At 37.1% G+C, this 24025-nt stretch overlaps 1 protein-coding gene across 6 annotated transcripts in view; it reads left to right on the top strand.

The window, feature by feature from the left end:
• Positions 1 to 1440: 1440 nt before the first annotated feature.
• GPD1 (glycerol-3-phosphate dehydrogenase) overlaps positions 1441 to 24025 on the top strand; it is a 45980-nt gene continuing 23395 nt past the window's right edge. For 2 of the 6 annotated variants that reach the window (XM_051210429.1, XM_051210433.1), the window contains exons 1-5: positions 1441 to 1649; positions 1691 to 1945; positions 4473 to 4664; positions 11941 to 12133; positions 19387 to 19440. In XM_051210429.1, the coding sequence (XP_051070419.1) occupies positions 1551 to 1649; positions 1691 to 1945; positions 4473 to 4664; positions 11941 to 12133; positions 19387 to 19440 (793 nt within the window). In that variant the 5' untranslated portion in view covers positions 1441 to 1550. Of the gene's footprint in view, positions 1650 to 1690; positions 1946 to 4472; positions 4665 to 8952; positions 12134 to 12644; positions 15522 to 19386; positions 19441 to 24025 lie in introns of those variants that run through there. The other 4 variants (XM_051210434.1, XM_051210430.1, XM_051210432.1 and 1 more) reach the window with 4 other exon arrangements.

Here is a 24025-nt window from a genome sequence, read left to right as displayed (position 1 = left end):
AAGACTCTTCCCGGTATTGAGAGAAGAGTGATGCCCCTGTAGTTATCACACTTGCTGAGATCACCTTTCTTCGGTATTTTGATCAGAAGTTCTTCTTTCCAGTCTTTTGGTACTTGTTCCTCATCCCAAATCTTATTGAAGAGAATGTGGAGTATCCTTGCAGTTGCCGCCACGTCTGCTTTTAGTGCCTCTGCTGGAATGTCGTCTGGTCCTACTGCTTTGCCACTCTTTATTTGCCTGATGGCTATGCTTATCTCTTCAATTGTTGATGGGCCAACATTGCTTGGGAGGTCCGTGGGTGCTGCTTCGATGTTGGGTGGGTTCAGTGGGGCTGGTCGATTTAAGAGTTCTTTGAAGCATTCTACCCACCTGTTTCGTTGCTCTTCAATATTGGTGATTACCTTGCCTCCCTTCCTTTTCATTGGTCGTTCTGGTTTTCGGCGATTTCCAGAGAGTTTCTTTGTCATGTCATACAGTTGTCTCATGTTTCCTTCTCTTGCAGCCTTTTTCCGCTGTCATTGCTAAATCTTCCACATATTTACGTTTGTCGGTTATGGTGCTTCTCTTCACCTACTTGTTTACTTCTGTGTATTCAGCTTGTGCCTTGGATTTTTCTGCTCTTGTTCGGATGGTATTGATTGCTTCCATCTTGTTCCTACTTTCTTGAATCTTATCCAGTGTATCAACAGTGATCCATTCCTTGTGATGTTGCTTCTTGTGGCTTAGAACCTCATGGCATGTTGAAGTGATTGCTTCTTTGATCCCCTTCCAGTCGCTCTCTATGGTAGTTCCTTCTCCATTGAGTAGATCATGAAAGGCCTGGAACTTATTGCTGAGGGCTATCTTGAATTTGTTGATTTTGTCAGTATCCAGAAGAAAAGCCGTATTGAACTTTTGTGATATTGTCCGCCCCGTTGTCCAGTACCTCTCGAGTTTCAATTTCATCTTGGCGACCAGCAAGTGGTGATCTGATGCTATATCAGATCCTCTCTTGGTTCTCACATCTTTCATCGTCCTCCTGAACTTTTTGTTGATGCAGATATGGTCGATTTGGTTTTGCGTGGTTTGATCCGGTGAAGTCCATGTGATTTTGTGAATGCGTTTATGTGGGAATATATTGCCACCTATGACCAGTTTATTGAAGGCATATAGGTTTGCAAATCTCTCACCATTTTCTTTCCTTTCTCCCAGTCCGTGTCGTCCCATGATGTCTTCATATCCGGTGTTATCCGTTCCAACCTTGGCATTGAAATCTCCCATCAGAATGGTCTGGTCCTTTCTGAACCAATAAACTGAAGTCAAAGCTATATAACAAGCACAAACATTACAAAAATTGACATGTGACGGAAAAAATGCTGTTAATAGCTGGTAAATAACGACATTCAAAACCCTTGACGTTATGCAACATGCGCGCGAGAACCTGTAACTTGACTTCTTCATCGTCACCCGGAGCAATTGAATTACGAAATGGCCGCCTTATATCTGGCCATTCAAGGATGTTCAAACGAAACGGCGGGCGGCTTCTAGCGAACCTTTCTTTTGCCGTCCCGATGAAGCAAGTTGTTGTTTTGGGATGTGGTGCCTGGAGCACAGCTATTGCTAAAGTTATCGCCGATAACGTCGCGTCTTCAAATGAGTTTTGTAGTAAGGTGAGTTTGTCAGAATATACCGATATTCAAATGGCTTTTAGATCGCTATGTATGTACGTGGTGAAACTCACAATGACCGAAATTTGGTTGATTATATCAATAACGATCATATAAATCCAGTATATTTGCCATGCATTACTATTCCTACTAATGTCGTAGCAAACAGTAATATCAAAGAAGTTGTTTCAGATGCTGATATCATAGTAGTTGCTTATCCATCTCGATATGTACAGTGGTTAATAAAACAAATGAATGGGCATGTCAAAGAAAATGCCTACTTTGTCTCCTTCTGTAAAGTGAGTTTCAGGCAATATTATTAATTTTCTTGCTTGGTTCACGATCAATGTTATTCTAGGTATAAGCGTTAGTCTTTATGTTTACGTTATAATGAAGCAGTAAAATATTGTGTTGATATTTAGTTTTTTTCATGCCACTTTGTCTAGCATTTAGTTGCTCAAGTGCTCACATTAACTGGGTGACATGTACACAGACTTAAATATCTAAATTCGTTAAAATAGTCCAGATCGTCCGACGAACCAAAGATTACCTACTAAATAAGAACCTTGAGAGTTTTTGATTTCTTAGGACTGTTTATTTCCATCTAAACTTCCTGGTAGTCTATCTTCTGTACATTTCCATTTCTTGCTGTATAAATTCTATTTACATTGATTCCGAACCACTATCTTTCAGGCCTAAAAGACGTATCGGTACGTTTTGCTAGTATACCGTTAAGTTTATTATCCAACATGAATCTTGGCTTCACTATGTGTCATTGCATTGTTTGAGATTTCGGGTCTTTTTAAGATTGGTTTTTGTGCCAATGTGTATTGCGGTATGATAAAGATTATGTCTAATATTTTGACTGACCTGCAGGAAAGAGAACTAATATTTCGAAGTTTTAGTGTGAAACATATTACTTTCAAAGTTTTTAATTCAAAATCAGTACTTTGCTGCTAAAGTTTTTCGCTATGAAAGCAATAACGTACTGTTGAACGAATACGACCTCCGTGTAAACATTGGTGGTATAGCTGAAAGTGTGCCTTTCTAATCTCTCATAGTACTACTGTTTAGTCTTGAGAAATGCCAATTTGGTTCTCTGCATTGAATAAAGGGACCATTACTAAATCCAGCGATAACTAGTTGATATGTCTGAATCTGCGTATTCAAACTTAGATGAACACTAGAAAGAGTTGGAGGACTTAAAGTACTTGATGTAGCTTTCAGACTCAAGGAACCTAATAAAGTTTTTATGGAACTACATTAATCTCAGGTCGAAATACGAGACTGAATCTAAGAAACTTTTGATCGTTTGGTAAATCGTGTTGTTGCTAACTGTTGGGAAGCGAAAATGATTCATTAGTCTAACTAGTTGAATTACAATAAAAGTAAAGATAAATGAAGATCCGCATACCTTTTTCATGTGTGTCAACAAAGAAAAATGTTACATTGAGAAGTTAGTCGATCGCTCTACCCATCTGATGCATTTCATTAAACACATTGAGCACTTAAATTACAAACTACCAACAAAATACAGAACTTTGATCGACAGTGATTCTAATTTATCCCTTGGGATTTCACTATGGGATTGTCAGTCCTTATCTTTAAAGGTGCTTTGCTCATAAATGATAAGTGCTTAACCATCAGTGTTATTGAAGCATCTTTAAGGCGGAAAATGTTTAGAGTCCAAACGATAGAGCCAAAATTTTGACACCACGGTCCAGCAAATTCGCCGTTAAACAGTATATTATTCATTTATGCATTTTGATTTTCGCTTATTAATTTTTGCTATGGAAGACTTTAGTACTTTCTGTTTCAAATTCGTTCCACAAAAATTAGCTTAGAGCAAATAGTTATTGTTCCACGCTTCATATTTTTTGTGTCTATTGGCAATTAATTGATCACCGGGTAGTAATCGGTTTTATGCTTCTTTAATTGTTCAGTTCTGTTCGGATCCTGTCAATTACGTTGCATGTAACTATTAGTTTAAGTGAATCGACGTCTCATGCGCTCAGCTGAAACGCCTTATTGAAGAGTAACAACTAGTAAAAACCCAGATCCAGGATTTCCTACCTACTAACTCCAACCATGTAACATCTCATCATGGTGCATAAGATATCAAGTCACCTAGACTAGTGACAACATGCAACTTAGTCGATGGAGTTCTATCATCACTGAGGGACTAGTGAAACATGACATTGATCACTAATCAATAACCAACCAGTTGTAAATATCTTGGTCCTTCACAAGGGTAATTTTCGGAACGATGTCTCAAACTGTGAGGCTGGGTGATGTTAGTTTAAATTCCTCTGGTTGACGCATCGATTCCTTCGAAATTGCATGCATATATTACTAACTAGTAACAACTAGTGTGGAATCTAGGTTCAGGGTTTCCTACTCACAAACTTCAAACACCTAACATTTGTCTGCCCGAAGTTTATGGCTTTTGAGAATATTGTTGTTAAATCATTAGTTACGACATTAGGTAATTGTATTTTTATTGTTAATCTGGCTTAACTGAAATAATTATTTTTGGTAAATGAGCTTTCATTAATCTTAGGTTGATTATGTCAATATTTTAGTCTAATAGCTAGTTAAACTCGCATTGTAAATAGTTTTTTGCTCACTTGGACAACTAATTTAATTTAGATTACAACTTATAGCGTCTCATAATACTTATATAGATCCACTATCCATGTAGTACAAAAAGGTGAAATGCAAAAAAGTCTAATTGAATGGATTTATTTTGCGATACAATACTCTTTCCCATAAATCGCTTTTTTTCTCATAATTTCTCGTTATTTCTTTTTTTTTAATCGAATGTAGGGTCTTGTTTTGTATTCAGAAGAAAATCGAGTCAAACTAGTGAGTGATATGATTCGTGAGCAAACTGGTAAAAGTTGTGTTGTTGTCAGTGGAGCTACAACAGCTATAGAAATAGCTGAACAACAATTCACCGAAGTAACTATTGGTGCTAAAAATTACGATCATGGAAGTGAAGTAAAACGATTGCTTCAGGTAATATGATATTTCACAGAGAAAATTGATTGCTATCCTAAACTCAATAAGCAAATTAAGAGGTTTGGTTGATTTTTTTTAGCTTGTGGACTAACTATAGTTTCTGTAAGCATTTTATTTAATTATTAAGAAGCTAATCTTATAAGGTGTCGAAGCATGGTGTTTAAGGCTTCGTTTAACTGCTATAAACTAAATTTATTTGTTCAAATAATCACCACTAAAACCTGAAAGCACTGGAAATCCCTTTTTATCCTGGCGGTGGACCCCCCGGCAGTGTGCATCCACGACCTTATATGTGGGAGTCGGACCCAGGACTTCTGGTCTCGCACACGAACGCTTAACCACCAGACCACTGAGGTGGCATCCAAGCTTTTCAGTAGTGGTCTTACTTAGATTGGTCCATGATTTCAATCCAATTTAACGATCTCTACAACCCCATACTGACAAAAATTTCTTTCGATTGGTGAATTGAACTACTGAAATAATTTTTTTCTAACACTATCGATGTGTTAGTGCAGAAATCTACAAATGAATATTTTATTATGTTAGAGAAGAACAAACAACCATATTCACATCAAATGCTTCCATAATTAGATGTACAAGAGTTATTTATTTGTTAATAAGTTTACTATTGATAGTTATGCTGTCCAAAGTATAATTAGCCTTTAAAATATTGTAATATGATATGAAATTTGACCTAATTTTCTGATGGTCGTATATTTATTATATTCTACTCAGAACGTTGGTTGTTGATTGAATGTCATTAGTAAATAAAACATGAGACTTTAGCGATATTTCGTTTCATGAGTATCTGTGAGCAAATGAAACTGTATTTTCCCTCTTTCTTAATCACAATCAGTGCGACCATCGTCACAAACAAAATGCATACAGCCCCAAAGTGCCCTGGTACGGCCGAGGGTGGGGAGAGTCAGCTCTCCCTCTCGAAATGCTCTCACATGGCCAGACGTATAGAGCTAATGACAGAGAAATCCTACTCACTTCCTTCTCGCGGCAGGGGTGTTGTTTACGAAATTTCGAGGATGGAAAGCGAATGTCTGACGTTTTAACCGGGTTGGTGGATACGGAGAATCCACCTAACGGAGTTGGAAAACCCTGATTCTAGACCAATGGTTCATATCGGCTCCAGGATTCTGGTGGAACGAATGGCGTATGAACCTATCGTTGATCACAAGTTACCATGGGACTGCACCTCCTTGCGTTGCTCCATTGCCTTGCGGATCAAATTATTATCTATTTATTTATTTCAACACATAAATATTGGTACAAGAATGCGCCAAATATATATGCGCCACACAAAACAATGGGAATTTAAAGGGAAGGAAAAGAAAAAAAAGAGAATAATAACTAAGAGATTGATGTAAGGTGGTGTAATAATAATCATGGTAAAAATGGGGGAACGGAAAGGTACAATCAGAAGAAATCTTTCAGTTAAAGAAGACACAACCACTTTTTATGAAGAAAGTAAAAGAAGATTACGGCAGAATCGCCACTGGCTTCTATTCTGAGCCATATCTGATAACGTCTCTAGCCACTGTGTCGCACCATCTCTCGGACCCCAGCCAGGGAGTCGTGAAGGACCAACACAAGCCAGCCCTTTGCAGCTTTCTTTCATACCACGACACCATGTCTTACACTGACCACCTCTCCGCTTTTTACAACCAGTCCCAGAGTCCGCAAATAATGCACAACGTGGAATTCTCTGGGACGACATTCGTAGAACATGTCCAAGCCACCGAAGTCGGTGTTTCAAGATGGTGACACTAATCGGATTATCGTCTCTATGCCCGAACACACGATGCCGAACCTCTGCATTACTAACATGGTGTTGCCATGGGATGTCAGCAATCCTTCGGAGACAACGATGATCGAACACAGAGAGTCGTCTAACATCCTCAACTCGGAGAGGTCAGGTTTCACAAGCATAGAGCAAAACTGCTCTCGCTGACGCCACCACCAGCACTTATGCAGCTACCCAGATACACGAACTTCTCGACCACTTCTATCTGCTCACCATCCAGAGTGAGTACAGGATTAGAATCCTGCCAGTCTTGTAAAAGTACTTTGCACTTCGAATGTGCAAAGCACATACCATAACTACGGACGCTCATTGAATGCGGATTGCATGGCTTGGACATTATCACTCAGTAAGACAATATCATCCACATACTCAAGGTCGAGAAGTCTTTCTCCAGGCAACAGATCCACACTGTCATTACTTACATCCATCAGGGCTGTTTTCGGAATGTCATCGATGGCAAAGTTGAAGAGGAATGTTGAGATTGGGCAACCCTGTCTAACCCCACTGCTTGAATGGAACAATGGAGAACGGTGGTTGTATGCCCTCACTCTGCCTGGGGTGTTTGTATATAGGGCCTATAGGATGTTAATAAACTTCTCAGGCACACCCTTCTTCAATAGAAAATCCCAGAGAACAGTCCTGTCTAACGAATCGAAGGCAGCCGTGATGTCAAGAAACACTACGATTGTTGGCCTTTGATAAGTATGACGGTGTTCTAACATTTGGCGGAGGGTGAAGATATGACCAATACATCCTCGACCAGAACGAAAACCAACCTGATCCCCGCAAGTCAATCTTTCTCGGGTTTTGAACAACCTACGAAGTACGACGGAAGCCAATAGCTTGGACGGTCACCCGGAGTAGACCGACGGGCTTCGATGAGTTGTACGGAGCCTGAAGAAACCTGGTGCAATCTGTCAGAGCATAGATGGAGATGACGAAAATACATCGTTTCTCACGCCGATTTCTTCTCACTTTGATGGAACTCTCTAATCTAACAACACATAGCCGACTGTTAATGGGGATCCAATCGATTAGTGCTACCTCAGCTCTAGTGCTTAGTGCGACACCAACGCCAGCAAGACCAGACGAAGATGCCACAGGGTCCCCGGATAAACGCACGTAAAACAAGCTTTTCGAAGCGACAGATGGAGAGCAAATTTGTAGTACTTCACTAAAGTCTTGAATACGGGTTTTGTATAGACAACAAACGTCGATATTAAGACTTTCCAAAGACTTAGCCAGCCCTATCTGTTGTCCAACCTGCATAAGTGTGCGGAAGTTGAAGGCAGCCAGTTTGTATGGTGCACGTGGTTTCAGAAAAACTGCTTCAGTACTCATATTCGGTGGTAACATACAATTTTCAACTAGGCAGTGACTCGAGAACGTTTAGATAGAGTCGAATATCCACCAAAGACGAGCTGCTGTATAAGTCGAAAAAATAAGCATAGACAGAGTAGGAATAAAAGAGGGTGAATAATGTCGTAGTAAATAATAATAATAATAACAATAATAATAATAATGGTAATAATAATAACAATAATAGTAATGATAATAATTTGAATCATTTGATTGTTATTCGAAGCGAGAAAAGTAGTTTCCATAGATATAGAGAGTTCATCATTTGCGTGTGGGCTGTGATACTGCACGAGTGCCCAAACCGAAGCAGGTGGTTATCTTAAGGGGCCACACCCCGAGCCTTTGACCTATAGGTCTAACCCACAAGGCAGTGGAGCATCGTAAGGAGATGCAGTCCCATGGTAGCCGGTGACCAACGATTGATTCAAACGCCATTCGTTCCTGCAGCATCTGGAGCCCATGTGCACCATTGGTTTGTGATCCGGTTAAAGCGCCGGACATTCGCAGATCAAACTTTTAGGTCGAAGGCTGCGGATATGGCTCCCTAAAAAAAGCACCTGCTTCGGTCTGGGCACCCGGGTAGTATCTCTACCCATACACAAATCAAATGACTTGTGTGGCGCATATGTATTTGGTACACCTTCTTACCAATATTTGTACGTTCAAGTAAGTAAAGAAATAGAAATGGCAAATCTTCAGTCACTTTGAAAGTGTATAGTTTCTTTTAAATTGGGAATGATAGATTAAGGAACTATTATGAGAGAACTTAATCTATGCGCGTAATTATTCCCAGTAAAAATTATGTAATTGTTAATTTGTGTAACAATGTTCAGTCAGTTTAGTTACAGGATTCATTTAATTTTAATGCCAACTGGAAGTCAGTTGTACTGAATCTTTTGATAAGCCATTCTATTTCTCTAATATATTAAGTATATTTTTATTACTGATTATAATAACAGGTTCTTCATTATGTACAACCTACAGTTTTATATATTTATGTATTTATTCTAGACATTTTATCTATATATTTATGTTTATTTTTACTTGTTTATATTTTATTTATTTATTGCAACCAATCGCTTTTTTGTTATTCTTTATTTTAACATATAGATATTGGTACAAGGAGGCACCAAATACACATGCGCCACACAAATCTCATTTGATTTCTGTGAGGGCTGTGATACTGCCCGAGTGCCCAAACCGAAGCAGGTGGTTATCTTAGGGGGCCACACCCCGAGCCTTTGACCTATAGGTCTAACCCACAAGGCAGTGGAGCATCGTGAGGAGATGCAGTCCCATGGTAGCCGGTGACCAACGATTGATTCATATTTCATCCAAAACTATTAATCGTAGTCAAATGGCTAACACTGTTTCCGTAAAGCAATGAATTAGTCTACTCGTTTAGTTTAAAAAACGACCTCAACACTTTGAAACGTTTTTTATCATCTTGTCAATCAAATTATAAAATTACATCGATATTCTTCGAGTCTCGCATGCGGGGCCGTGGATTCGCTCCGCTGATAAGTCTCATACTAAGACGAAACGGCTGTCCAGTGCTTCCAGGTTTTCATTGGTAGTCCAACATTGATCGGTTCATGATTTCAATTAAATTCAATAACCTCCACAACTCCATACTGAAAACTATCATGTGTTCACAAATGATTACCTTCGAGAGGGAACTCTCAGAGTCCTAGTGAGAAGTCGTGATCAGTGGAGTTCAGCCGTGTCGAGCGTGAAGCAGCTGCCCACCTAAGACAGTAGAAGATGGTAGCGAGATATCGTGGATTGGTTGAAGCCAGACATTAACACTGTTGGTTGCCAGCTCAGTGGTCTAGAGATTAAGCGTTCGCGCGAAACCGAAGGTCTTAGGTTCAAGCCTCGGATACAGAGTTGTGGATGCTCATCGTTGAGCATTCAATCACATTAATATTTCTCTAATTGGGAAGTTTCGATACTTCTAAATCTTATTTTAAAAAGAAAACCTCCGCTTTCTCTGATTCTTGGTCCTTTTTTGGTGGAGATAGGGTCGCAGTAGATTTAATTCCTAAAAGCAACAGTCCTTTTTTCATGATGAAATAACGCGAACGCACATATACTTAGGGGGTTGTATGTACACATATGAAGGAAAAAATTGTTGAAGAAAAGAGTGATTGCTTGTTGTTGCTGAGATTTTTCCGTCTTTGATATCCATGGCTACATTCAATCAAGCTGTTGTAAAATATATATGTTGAGTAGATACCTCGATATTGCAAAAATGCAAGGTTTTAGAATATTTTCGGGTCGTGGTGAAATCCAGAACGCACATCACGTCCTATTTGGGACTTGCCAATCAGATATCCGCTTAATGTGTACGTATACCATTAGAGAATGATCGATTTCAATCTTTAATCTCAACAGTGGGAAAATACAAACCCTTACAACTAACCTTATACCTATTGAAAAAGTCAATGGCGTGCTGGAGTCAGTGGTCTAGTGGATAACGGGTTGGTGTTCGGATTATTAGGTGTTTGACTCAAGGAACATCAACATTTGGATGTATATACGTATAACTGAGGAGTCTCAAATAGAACGAAACGCGTATCATACGTTTCATTGTTGGCTATGATCTCAAAGTATGCTAAAGAATAAGTGTCTCGGATTGACTGAACTAATTGTTCAGTGTGATATAATTACATATTGATCAAAGTGTTATTTGATTTAGTAGTACTATTCGGTAAACAATCGCAATTTTACTTAGGTATTCGGTTTTTAGGCCAGTTTTTATTGGGCTTAATAATACTACTTAACTATCCGGATCGAAAACATCTGATTGCGGATTCGACACTGTACCAAACAAAACATTGTTGTAACATTTATGATTAATAAATGTTTGATATGTAGTTAGTACTCATCACAGATTGGTTTCATTTAATGTGAAATTAGAAACCAGGTAGTACTGTAGTGTTGAAGAACACAGGTGAAGACAACCGATTATATTTAGCACAAAATTACAGAATTACCTGATAAAATAAGAAAATTATACTCTAATACTTCATTTGCAGAATGTTTATTAATTGTCTCAGACTTCATTGTTTCTGCATTTCCATACCAATTGCTTTCTGTTCTCATTCTTCCCTCCTCGATATTCTCAACCTTCTGCTGCCAGAAACTCTGTTCCTAAATAGCGTTATATACTACTTATGTTGACATATGTTCACCAACAGTATGTACCCACTACTACACCAAGTACCGAAACCATGATGTGCAAGTCTCCAAATTTAATCGATCACCAAAAAATCCCGAGAATTAAATGTTTAATATATTTTGACAGTAATAGTAATCGAGTCAATTATCAGTTAAAATGTGACCTACATAACTACGGAATGACATTTAAAAAAAAATTGTAAACATTAAAGTTATGCATTTGTTTGCCTAAAGTACTTTGTATTTCTCCCGTACACATTTTTCTCTGAAGATCATCTATATTGTTTAAATTTATCAAGCTTTTTTTTGTAAACATTTAGACAAATATATTGATTTCAATTTTCTGTCTAGATTATTTCCGCTAAAACTGAAGCTATTAGATTTATCATAATTTCCTAGATATCTAGATTTTTTATTTTCAGTTGTAAATTGTTAATGAAAAATTTGTACTAAAAATTGTCCGTTTCAAGCAAGCGGTCTGAAGTTTATAAGCACTCACTGTCAGAAGAAATGAATGTCCTTGGTTAGATCCACTTACTGGGGTTGTAGATGCGCACCACTGAGGAGTCTCGTAATAGAATAAAACAGCTGTTCAATATTTCCTGGTTTTCAGTGGTTGTGTAGTTAGGGTCAGTTAGTAGAAACTGTTTCTTTTTTCGTCTAGTTTGTTGGAGTGGTGTCTCAGTAGTTAAGATATTCAACTTTCAGCCACCAATTAGTGGATTTGAATCCCGTTTAACCTAATTCAGTTTGGGTAACCAGGTAGTGCTACACACATTCACATTTTCAATAAGGCTTGATGCCACTACTTGAGTTAATGGACTTTATGTAACATTATCTGTTGCATTATTCCTTCTTATGCAATAATACTTATTGAGCCTTGTTGTGTGTTTTACTTTTTTTGTCTCAATGTAGACAAATTACTTAAGAATGGTGATTACACAGGATGATGTTGGAGTTGAATTATGTGGCGGTATCAAACATGTTGTAGCAATCGCTGCAGGTATCTGTGATGGTCTAAAGCTAGGAGATAACACCAAATCTGCTGTACTTCGTATTGGATTCTGGGAAATGTCTGAACTGATGAAAGAGCTATTCCCCGATAGAGGTTTGTTTTCGTGTAGTTTGCTGATAGTTAACTATGATAATTGTTTTTAGACTATATGTTCGTTTTATAAGCAAAGATGCACGGTGGCTAGCAGTGGAATCCAGAACGCGCGTCTCGTCCACTGCTAGCTACTATCCATCTTTGCTTGTAAAGCTTGTGACAACGCAATATCGAGGCAGTCCGCACATGATGCATGTATGCCAACAAGTGACTGATCAATTGCAGTCCTTAACAACAATGAGAAGATACAAGCAAATAATACCAAGTGAATTTCTGTTCGTCTAGTGAATAACCTTTGATATGATAACTCTTTTTTAGGATGTTCCATGTTTTTAACATATCAATCGATCTAATTGCATGATTTTAAAGATCTCATCTAGAAAGTCTTGACGCATCTAATAGTTATAACCGTAACACAATTTCATTTTATTCCTTATCGCCACATTACGGATGCATCGTCTCTTCGCTTTATGTAGCGATTTCTAATAGTAATATATTTTTGCCTTTTTAGCTCCTACTTGGATAGTACATATAACATACGTTCAATCCATCAAAATGGATGTTTTTGGATGATTTGATTTGCACTCAAAAATAATTTCCACCACTTTCATATACCACCAGCTCTTATGGTCTGTTTTCATTGAATTTGTGAAATCTTGTTTCGACTTCAATAACCAGAAGTGAGGATCAGTTAGTAAATATCATGCATTTTGCAACACGCAGAGTAGTGGTTATTAGGAGTAACTGTTAACTCCTTGTTCTCAGTTTTACAATTTGAAATCCTAATTTTATGTGACATCATCCTATTGTCGGACTAAAATTCTTATTCTTCACAATTAACTTGCACTTTATTTTATTGTCTATCTTAATTTTTATTCTGTTATTATGTTTAATGTTTCCTAAGACCAGTTACAAACTATTTATATCGATGTATTATTTTTATATTAATAATATGAACTTTGTAGCGAAATCTCAGTCTTACAGTCTGTTTATTATGAACTTGTGTTAGCTAGTATTGCTGCCTGATTGTCTCTTTGCTTAACTAGGTTCGTATAAGTCGTTGAGTCAGTGTTCTGACTCTGAATTTTTGGCCATCTAGAAAGTTACATATGATATGTTAAATACTATTCTTTTTATGTTACATAGTTTAAAACTTTTTTCCAAGTTCATAGCATTGCTACAAATTCTCAGTCATTTCCTAGTCAATTGGAGAACGTCTCTTACAGGTGGATAGTTTGCGGGAAAAAAATCCCATAATGTTAAGAAGTGTGAACAGATTTACATAATGGATTGTTTAACGTCTTCCATCGTTTACTCTGCCTACCAATTAAAAAACGACATAAGGTCGTCGTTATGTATGCATAGGTTATTCGTCTTCTCGAACCCTTAGAAAAACAAACAGATCTTTCAGAATCCCCACATCATTCTTAGGATTAGAGTTTCCGTCGCAAAATGATATCAGGTATGATGAGGAAGTGGCATGCAGCCATATGGATGAGTGGATTACGCGCGAAATCTCCGAGTGACGTTATCTGATCAGTTCGTTAATAAAATATAAGGGCACTAAGTAAAGGTTTTGTTTGTTAAGTGTTTAGGAATAGCGTCAATTTGTCTCTTATACATATTCTACAAAGACAGAATTTAGCATTTGATATATTTAGCACTATCAGTTTTACTCAATGGTGACAAAAAAACAATTTCCCACTATCATTTGAAACGTTTTGATCAGCATACAAAGGTATTTTTAATACTCGTTATATGTGATATTTCAATTTCACACAATAACCAAAAAATCGTATTCTGAATTTTGACCGCCTCGTCCTTATACATTAGTTTTACTTATAATGTCCGGTAATCTGTTATGTCCTGATAAGAATAATGAGTGGTAATTTTTGGGATCCATTGTGGACCAATACTAAACGTATATTTTTATTGTATAATTGTTAAATAACTAAACTATTCATATTCATATTCCTCTCATTATAAGCTTTATTTCGACTTATGAACCATTATTATACGTTTTACCATTCTTGAATTATGCCCTGTCTATTAGTCACTGCCTCCCACATTTGGCCAAATTTTGTACAAATGTTATTTTCTACTTTATGGTACGTTGTGGTCTGTTTGATTGGTATATAAACCGAGTATGTTCGAAATACATGTTTCATATCGCAGAGGCTCGGATTGGTGTTCTGAACTTAACTGGCTGGGCTAGACGGAAAGCAGGACCAATCAGAACTCTAGACTGCTCATACGGGTTTACACGTTATTGATCCGATCGATAAGTCACTGCTGTTTAATCGGCGGTCTCAAGTTATAACATAATTCACTGAAGCTGTCGGTCGTATGACTGATGGCTTTTCAAAATTCTTTACTTTATCTTCCTGTCTCTTGAATGATTGATGACTATAATGTAAATTCATATTACAAGGACAAGGATTATTATTCGTACTATTATTCTTCGTTTTATATGTTGCTCAAAGTACGTGTTTATTGCTAAGATAGATAGATGTATGTAGGCAGAAGATGGGAAATCAGAAGTAGCGATTTCACTTGTTCAAAAGATGCACATTCATTCCGATAAGTTTATTGACCCATCGCATATCCCCTGATGAACTCTGAAAAGTTATGGAATTCATTGGGAATTACTTTATTTGTATACACTTTTTCCCCTTCATAAACCTCAAATTATGTCTTTTATCTGTATGAAATCTATTTTTGTGATGTTCTAGTCAAGTTCTGCACAAATAGTGATATTTAATCACTTGTATGATTTCCTGTTGTTACGGTCCGCGACTTCCAATTGAGATACACGTGCTTTTTATACACTTGCTTTTACTAGTGAAGTGACTGAAAAAGCTGATAAATAACTACGATATTTTTAATTTATGAAACCTGTAAAATAGATACATAAATTGAACCAAAGATGAACTCAAATCCCACTCGCAACTTTGTCACACGAGCTAACCACCAATCAGAATCGAACAAAATTCACCATTTCTACCATCTCGGTAAACCATGACGGATGGCGCTTTTCGTCCTATGTACTTTTTCACTGACTTTTTAGTGTTATAATATTTAATGTTTCAGCGTACCAAAATTTTGTTACTTATATGGCATGTTAAATTTTGGGGATAATTTTCTCTACTAGATTGAGTATTTTCTCGGCTTCCAACTGTCATGTCAGTGCATACTTCCTAGCATGCTTACGTGTTTTGTGTGACTTAGTACTAGTCCAATTAAAGCTAGACCACCATGGAAAACGCGGAAGCACTCGACGGCCGTTTCAATCGACTCATGATCTCAACTATTGAAGTTACTACAATCTCCACAAAACCCCTTCTGATACTAATCAACATATGCTTACTAGTGACCGGCTTCAAGAGGTATATCCTGGAGTTCTAGTGAGAAGCAGCGACCAGTGGAGTTCAACTGGGTCAGTTGTGAGATAATAACTCACTGATGATAATGGTGGATGTGTCGCTCAATTTCGTGGATTAGTTGAAGCTAGACATTAACAACGTTGGATACCGGCTCAGTGGTTAAGCGCTCGCGCGCGAGACTGATAGGTCCTGGGTTAGAATCCAGCAAGGCGGGGTCGTGGATGCGCATTGCTGAGGAGTCCCACGATAGGATGAAACGGCCGTCCAGTGCTTCCAGGTTTTCCATGGTGATCTAGCTTCAATTAACTCATGATCTTAACTATTGAAATTACTACAATCTGCACAAAACGCCTTCTGATACTTTGTCGGTTTGTCAAGCCGATTAAGTAGTATAACTGTGCCCTTCATACATACCGTGTAGCTCGAAATAGGCGTGTTTAAAAATTACTTATCGAGATGTTACATTAAATCATTGAATTCACGTAAAAGCTTTCTCAATTGATTTTTATTTAGGTTGTTTGTTTGTTTTTCACTATTTCTCATTGAAACAGAAACTATTTTAAAATTAAAACACGAATTTCAGCGAAGGGATCTCTTTTCAACGAATTTATCATCAAGCTGTACAATCGTATATATATGAAAATTTTGTTTTTGTAAAAGTACTAATTCCGTTAGGAAATGTGAACACAGTTAATAAAAAGGGTTATAATACTAGATTACGTAATATGGATAATAACAATAACAATAGATTTAGTGATTATAATAATATGATTAAAATGTTTTTGATATAATAATTAAAGGTCATAGAGGTGTAGAAAATAATAAATAAGGTGATATGATGAGTATTTACGAATAAAACAATGAGAATATAGGACATAAGTAAAGGGGAATGCAGTAATAATAATAATAATAATAATAATAATAATAATAATAATAATAATAATAATAATAATAATAGGATAATCAAAATAATTAAGGCCAAGGTAATGATAACGATAAGACGTACTTCTTTTGTACGCATAGTTCTGGTTTAAGCTCCTGGGTGGTAAGAGCTTCGGCTATTTTGTAAGAGTGGGATACGAAGAAATCTGGGTAGATTTGAACGAACCATATAAACAACCTTAAAGTCAATTTGTGGATCTGTAGAATGGTTATAGTCGATTAGGTGTTCAAGTATAGAACTCCTAACTGCTTTCCTTTCACCCTTATAGAATCAAACTGGGATATGTTCCCGTATCCGAGTTGAAAGCGAACGCTGGCTACGGCCAATGTACCTTGCTCCACAAGAGCAGGTGAACTGGTAGATGCACATGGAGGCGACCAGACGCGGAAGCTTATCTTTTATGGGTACAGAAAATAAGTTTCTACTAGTGAAGGTTATTCGCAGTTTTGCTGCGTTAAATGTTCTGCTAATAGTTGTTGTTAGACGATTTTTGATTACTTCTGATGTTCGATCACCTTTAAATTCCAGACTTATATAAAGGTTTTTCTTCGGAACGGAATGGCTAGAATTCTTGTCGTGACTACTTCTATTCGTATTCTTAATTATTTTGATTATCCTATTATTATTATTATTATTATTATTATTATTATTATTATTATTATTATTATTATTATTATTATTATTATTATTATTATTATTATTATTATTATTATTATTATTATTATTATTATTATTATTATTATTATTATTATTATTATTATTATTATTATTATTATTATTATTATTATTATTATTATTATTATTATTATTATTATTATTATTATTATTATTATTATTATTATTATTATTATTATTATTATTATTATTATTATTATTATTATTATTATTATTATTATTATTATTATTATTATTATTATTATTATTATTATTATTATTATTATTATTATTATTATTATTATTATTATTATTATTATTATTATTATTATTATTATTATTATTATTATTATTATTATTATTATTATTATTATTATTATTATTATTATTATTATTATTATTATTATTATTATTATTATTATTATTATTATTATTATTATTATTATTATTATTATTATTATTATTATTATTATTATTATTATTATTATTATTATTATTATTATTATTATTATTATTATTATTATTATTATTATTATTATTATTATTATTATTATTATTATTATTATTATTATTATTACTGCATTCCCCTTTACTTATGTCTTATTTTCTCATTGTTTTATTCATGAACGCTCATCATATCAGTTTATTTTTGTACACCTCTATGACCTTTAATTATTATATCAAAAACATTTTAATCATATTATTATAATCACTAAATCTATTGTTATTGTTATTATTCATATTACGTAATCTAGTATTATAACCCTTTTTATTAACTGTGTTCACATTTCCTAACGGAATTAGTACTTTTACAAAAACAAAATTTTCATATATATACGATTGTACAGCTTGATGATAAATTCGTTGAAAAGAGATCCCTTCGCTGAAATTCGTGTTTTAATTTTCATGTTTAAATGGGAATTATCTGTCAATTGAAGAAACTATTTTGTCTAACACAGCATTTCTTACTGTTTTTACGTCTTCACTATGAACATGCCCATTTGATTGATAGGATCGATAGTCTTTTTTTAAAAATCAATTCCTCCCTATCTGAAATTTCTTAAAATATTTAAATGTCTTCTGTTTGTATATCGGTTGCTTCGAATAAACGTGCTTACTTATTGTTTTTAATTGGATAATGTGAAAAAATATTTTCTACAGTCGACATGTATGTGATATTTACTAAGACATAAGTAGTATATAACACCAATCAGAAGTGGAATACCTGTCAGCAGAGGGTTGAGAAGATTGAAATGAAGTAAACAGAAAGGGAAACATTAAGGGATTGAAGATTGGAAGAATCATGAAGGATGTATAGGACATTTGATGGAAGATTTGCAAATGAACTATTGTATGTATGGTTTTCACATTTTGCGAAATAATTCTGTAATTTTGTGTTCAACAATAAACTGATTATCCCGAGCCAAGTCTGGTTTATTACACACTTTGTTCTCAACCAGTGAGTCTCAAATATATAAACCCTGTCTCATTTAACAATGTTCAGAGATCAGAATAAAATATTCTTGGGGATCTCGATAAATGTGGGTTACCTCTTAGTGTATGAATCAGCAAAATTTCACTGAAATATATCATTTATCAAGTTAGGTGCGGTAAAACTAATAAGTGGAATCAGTCCATGAAGTGATTGACCGCTGAACTAGGCTGTGTTGACAGGTGCAGACTACCTGTCTGCTTTTCGTTCAGTGACCGCACTCAGTAGTTGATTTTGAGTGGAAAGCGTCATAATGTCACAAGGACGCAGATAAATTCACTCTTCGTCTTCCCTTAGGTCCTAAATTTTAAAACGATCTCATATTACTAGTTCATTCTGTCTTCTCGAATCATGCTGTCTATGTTTAGTGTTTTCTACTGATGCTGTTACTACTTCCATTACTCTGACATTTGTCTTGATATTTTCACCCAAATATCCTGACATAATGTAGCAGCTTGAACCGATGCATATAATGGTCACGTTCTATATTGTTTATGACTAACTGATATTATTTTTCCTAGTATTTAGTCAGATATTTATGTATCCAATCTACTTTATATTCGACTTTGAGCTATACCATTTGTATGAAGCCTCATAATACTAGCCAATTTCTTAAACTGAGGTAGGTAAAGAGGATTTCGAACATGTGACCTACTAGGTTGAACGAAAGTTTAATGCATTAAACCAGTAAACTAAAATTATATATATTGTATAAAGACAAATTTTCATTATGATCGACCAAAATGTTTTAATTCTTTTGTTGTGCTCATTCTAACTTTAGGTACTGATTGGCTAACAATAGAACAAAGTTGTGGAATGGCTGAATTATTTATATGTAAGTCATTTCGTTACTTATTGTTTGTTTTCTTGTAAAATATTTTTACTTGTTTGCGAAATATTTAATGATAAAATGATAGTTGCACTTATGTACTTGTTTAACATTATAACATTACAAAAGCCAGCCCCCAAATGCCCTGGTATGGCCGAGAGTGGGATGGACCTGTTCTCCCTCTCGAAATGCTCTCACACGGCCACGCGTATACAGCCTCTATCAGGGAAGTCCTACTCACTGCCTCGTGGCAGGGGTGTTGTCTACAAAAATCAGAGGACGAAAAACAAATGTTCAGGTGCATTAACCGGATCCCGAACCAATGGTGCACATGGGCTCCAGTATCCTGCAGGAACAAATGGCGTATGAATCAATCGTTGGTCACTGGCTACCATGGGACTGCATCTCCTCACGATCCTCCATTGCCTTGTGGGTTAGACTTCTAGGTCGAAGGCTAAGGGTGTGGCCTCCTAAGAAAACCACCTGCTTCGGTCTGGGCACCCGGGTAGTATCACAACCCTCACACAAATAAAATGAAAATGACGATATTTACCGAAAATTCTATTCTCGCTTCGATTTACAGTCAAAAAATTCATATTATTATCGTTACTATTATTATTATCGTTATTATTATTATTGTTATTATTATTATTATTATTATTATTATTATTATTATTATTCACTACGTCGTTTATTCACTCTTTTTTATTCCCACTTTATGTATCCTTATTTTTCGACTTATACAGCAGCTCGTCTTTGGTGGATATTCGACTCTATCTAAACGTTCTCGAGTCACTGCCTAGTTGAAAATTGTATGTTACCACCGAATATGAGTACTGAAGCAGTTTTTCTGAAACCACGTGCACCATACAAACTGGCTGCCTTCAACTTCCGCACACTTATGCAGGTTGGACAACAGATAGGGCTGGCTAAGTCTTTGGAAAGTCTTAATATCGACGTTTGTTGTCTATACAAAACCCGTATTCAAGACTTTAGTGAAGTACTACAAATTTGCTCTCCATCTGTCGCTTCGAAAAGCTTGTTTTACGTGCGTTTATCCGGGGACCCTGTGGCATCTTCGTCTGGTCTTGCTGGCGTTGGTGTCGCACTAAGCACTAGAGCTGAGGTAGCACTAATCGATTGGATCCCCATTAACAGTCGGCTATGTGTTGTTAGATTAGAGAGTTCCATCAAAGTGAGAAGAAATCGGCGTGAGAAACGATGTATTTTCGTCATCTCCATCTATGCTCTGACAGATTGCACCAGGTTTCTTCAGGCTCCGTACAACTCATCGAAGCCCGTCGGTCTACTCCGGGTGACCGTGAGTTTGACCACAAACGACGACTGTTACGTAAGGAAATCGGGCAAAGCTTGCGTAAGGACCGAAAAGCCTGGTGGTCGGAGCGTGCTAATGAGCTGGAAACAGCAGTTGCATCTGGTAACTACCGGAAGCTCTTCCAACTCATCCAAGCCACTGGCAACACGAAGTCTGGTATGAGCGAAACAAGGATGACGGGATGTCAATCACCAACATCCATCGACGTCTTGGACGATGGGCAGAATTCTTCGAAGGACAGTTCAACTGGCCTGTTGCTCCGGCAACATCGGTCAGATTGTCCTGCCCTCCATGGCCGGTGACGACTGATCCACCAAATGAGGCGGAATTCAGCAAGGAACTCCATCTCTTGAAGCGCTACAAATCACCTGGCCCAGATGACTTACCTCCGGTTCTTTTTAAAGATGGTGGTGACTTTCTGACTAAGGAATTGACGACGTTGTTTACAAAGGTTTGGGAGCTAGAGAGTGTACCAATGTCATGGAATGAGTCGATAGTTGTCCCTATCTTTAAAAAGGGTTTACGTCGTTCCTGTAACAACTATCGGGGGATAAGTCTACTTCCGAATGCGTCCAAGCTATTGGCTTCCGTCATACTTCGTAGGTTGTTCAAAACCCGAGAAAGATTGACTTGCGGGGATCAGGTTGGTTTTCGTTCTGGTCGAGGATGTATTGGTCATATCTTCACCCTCCGCCAAATGTTAGAACACCGTCATACTTATCACAGGCCAACAATCGTAGTGTTTCTTGACATCACGGCTGCCCTCGATTCGTTAGACAGGACTGTTCTCTGGGATTTTCTATTGAAGAAGGGTGTGCCTGAGAAGTTTATTAACATCCTATAGGCCCTATATACAAACACCCCAGGCAGAGTGAGGGCATACAACCACCGTTCTCCATTGTTCCACTCGAGCAGTGGGGTTAGACAGGGTTGCCCAATCTCAACATTCCTCTTCAACTTTGCCATCGATGACATTCCGAAAACAGCCCTGATGGATGTAAGTAATGACAGTGTGGATCTGTTGCCTGGAGAAAGACTTCTCGACCTTGAGTATGTGGATGATATTGTCTTACTGAGTGATGATGTCCAAGCCATGCAATCCGCATTCAATGAGCGTCCGTAGTTATGGTATGTGCTTTGCACATTCGAAGTGCAAAGTACTTTTACAAGACTGGCAGGATTCTAATCCTGTACTCACTCTGGATGGTGAGCAGATAGAAGTGGTCGAGAAGTTCGTGTATCTGGGTAGCTGCATAAGTGCTGGTGGTGGCGTCAGCGAGAGCAGTTTTGCTCTATGCTTGTGAAACCTGACCTCTCCGAGTTGAGGATGTTAGACGACTCTCTGTGTTCGATCATCGTTGTCTCCGAAGGATTGCTGACATCCCATGGCAACACCATGTTAGTAATGCAGAGGTTCGGCATCGTGTGTTCGGGCATAGAGACGATAATCCGATTAGTGTCACCATCTTGAAACACCGACTTCGGTGGCTTGGACATGTTCTACGAATGTCGTCCCAGAGAATTCCACGTTGTGCATTATTTGCGGACTCTGGGACTGGTTGTAAAAAGCGGAGAGGTGGTCAGTGTAAGACATGGTGTCGTGGTATGAAAGAAAGCTGCAAAGGGCTGGCTTGTGTTGGTCCTTCACGACTCCCTGGCTGGGGTCCGAGAGATGGTGCGACACAGTGGCTAGAGACGTTATCAGATATGGCTCAGAATAGAAGCCAGTGGCGATTCTGCCGTAATCTTCTTTTACTTTCTTCATAAAAAGTGGTTGTTTCTTCCCTTACTGAAAAATTTTTTCTGACTGTATCTTTCGGTTCCCTCCATTATTAGTATTATTATTTTTAATAATACACTACCTTACACTAATCTGTTCGTTATTGCCGTGTTTTTTTCTGTCTTCGAATTCTCTTTGTTTTGTGTGGCGCACATATATTTGACGCCCTCTTGTACCAATATTTATGTGTTCAAATAAATAAATGAAAAGCCAATTATTTTATCAAAATTATGTTGTAATTATAATGTTGATATTACTGAGGTCTCTTAGATAGACAACATTAGTGCTTACTTCAATTAGAACTGACCTTTCTTGCTATTTAACAAGGTGTTATTTGGGTTCATTTCGGCGACATGATTCGTGATTAGTCGTCCTTATTTGCCATTAGACTCACGTTGGTTGTCTTTGTTAGTCGATGTTTGGTTTTGTGACGGACGTTGATCTCCTCCTTATGAGTTCCTAATTTTGGTCAATGTCAATGTGTCTTGATTTTCAATTGATCTGAATGCCGTGCTTCTAGAAATTCTCTGGTATTTTTATAGTTAACCTGTACCAAAGGCATTCACCTAAGTTACAAATTTTCTCTATCATTTCAGATTATAATGTATTTAGATATTAACTTTGTCGTTGAAATATCGTCGCTAAAATTCCTTTACGTTTGTTATAACTGAGGAATAACTGATACTTGTAACCGGAGACTACGATTTGCTGCATGACACAAGGAAGACATGGCAAATAAGAAGTCCTCCTATAGCAGCGTAGTCCACCCACTGGCATTCTCCATCGAACTCTGTCCAGGACAATCCTTTCCAGTAGTTTCCAGTTGCTATTCATCCTTTTCATATCTGCTTCTAACTTCCGGCGCAATGTGTTCTTTAATCTTCCTCTTTTCCGTTTCCCTTTAGGATTCCAAGTTAGCACTTGTTTCGTGATTCAGTTTGATGATTTTCACAACGTATGTCCTATCCACTTTCATCATCTTTCCTTAACTTCCTCTTCAGCTAGAAGCTGGTTTTTCCTCTCCCACAGTAGGCTGTTGCTGGTGGTATCCAGCCAACGGATATTGAGTATCTTGCGTAGACAATTGTTTATGACTACCTGTACTTTCTTGACGATGGTTGCGGTAGTTCTCCAAGTTTCAGCTCCGTACAGTAGAACTGTCTCCACATTCGTGTTGAGGATTCTGATTTTGGTGTTGGTTGACAGTTGTTTTGAGATCGGGATCTTTTTCAACTGTAGGAATGTCGCTCTCCCTTTGCCAAGCCTCACCTTTACATCTGCATCGGATCCTCCTTGTTTACAGATGATGCTGTGCACCTGTTCCAGAGCTCCTTCATCAAGTATGATTGGTTTGGTGTTCTCTGTGTTGATTTTCAATATCTTGCTTTTTCCCTTGTGTATGTTGAGGCCTACTACTGTAGAGGCTGCTACTACGCTTGACTTCATCTGCATTTGCCCGTTGCTGCGACTTTGTC

Source organism: Schistosoma haematobium, chromosome ZW, assembly GCF_000699445.3.
Source record: "Schistosoma haematobium chromosome ZW, whole genome shotgun sequence".
Classification (NCBI taxonomy): domain Eukaryota; kingdom Metazoa; phylum Platyhelminthes; class Trematoda; order Strigeidida; family Schistosomatidae; genus Schistosoma; species Schistosoma haematobium.
This window is presented reverse-complemented; position numbering and strand designations above follow the sequence as displayed.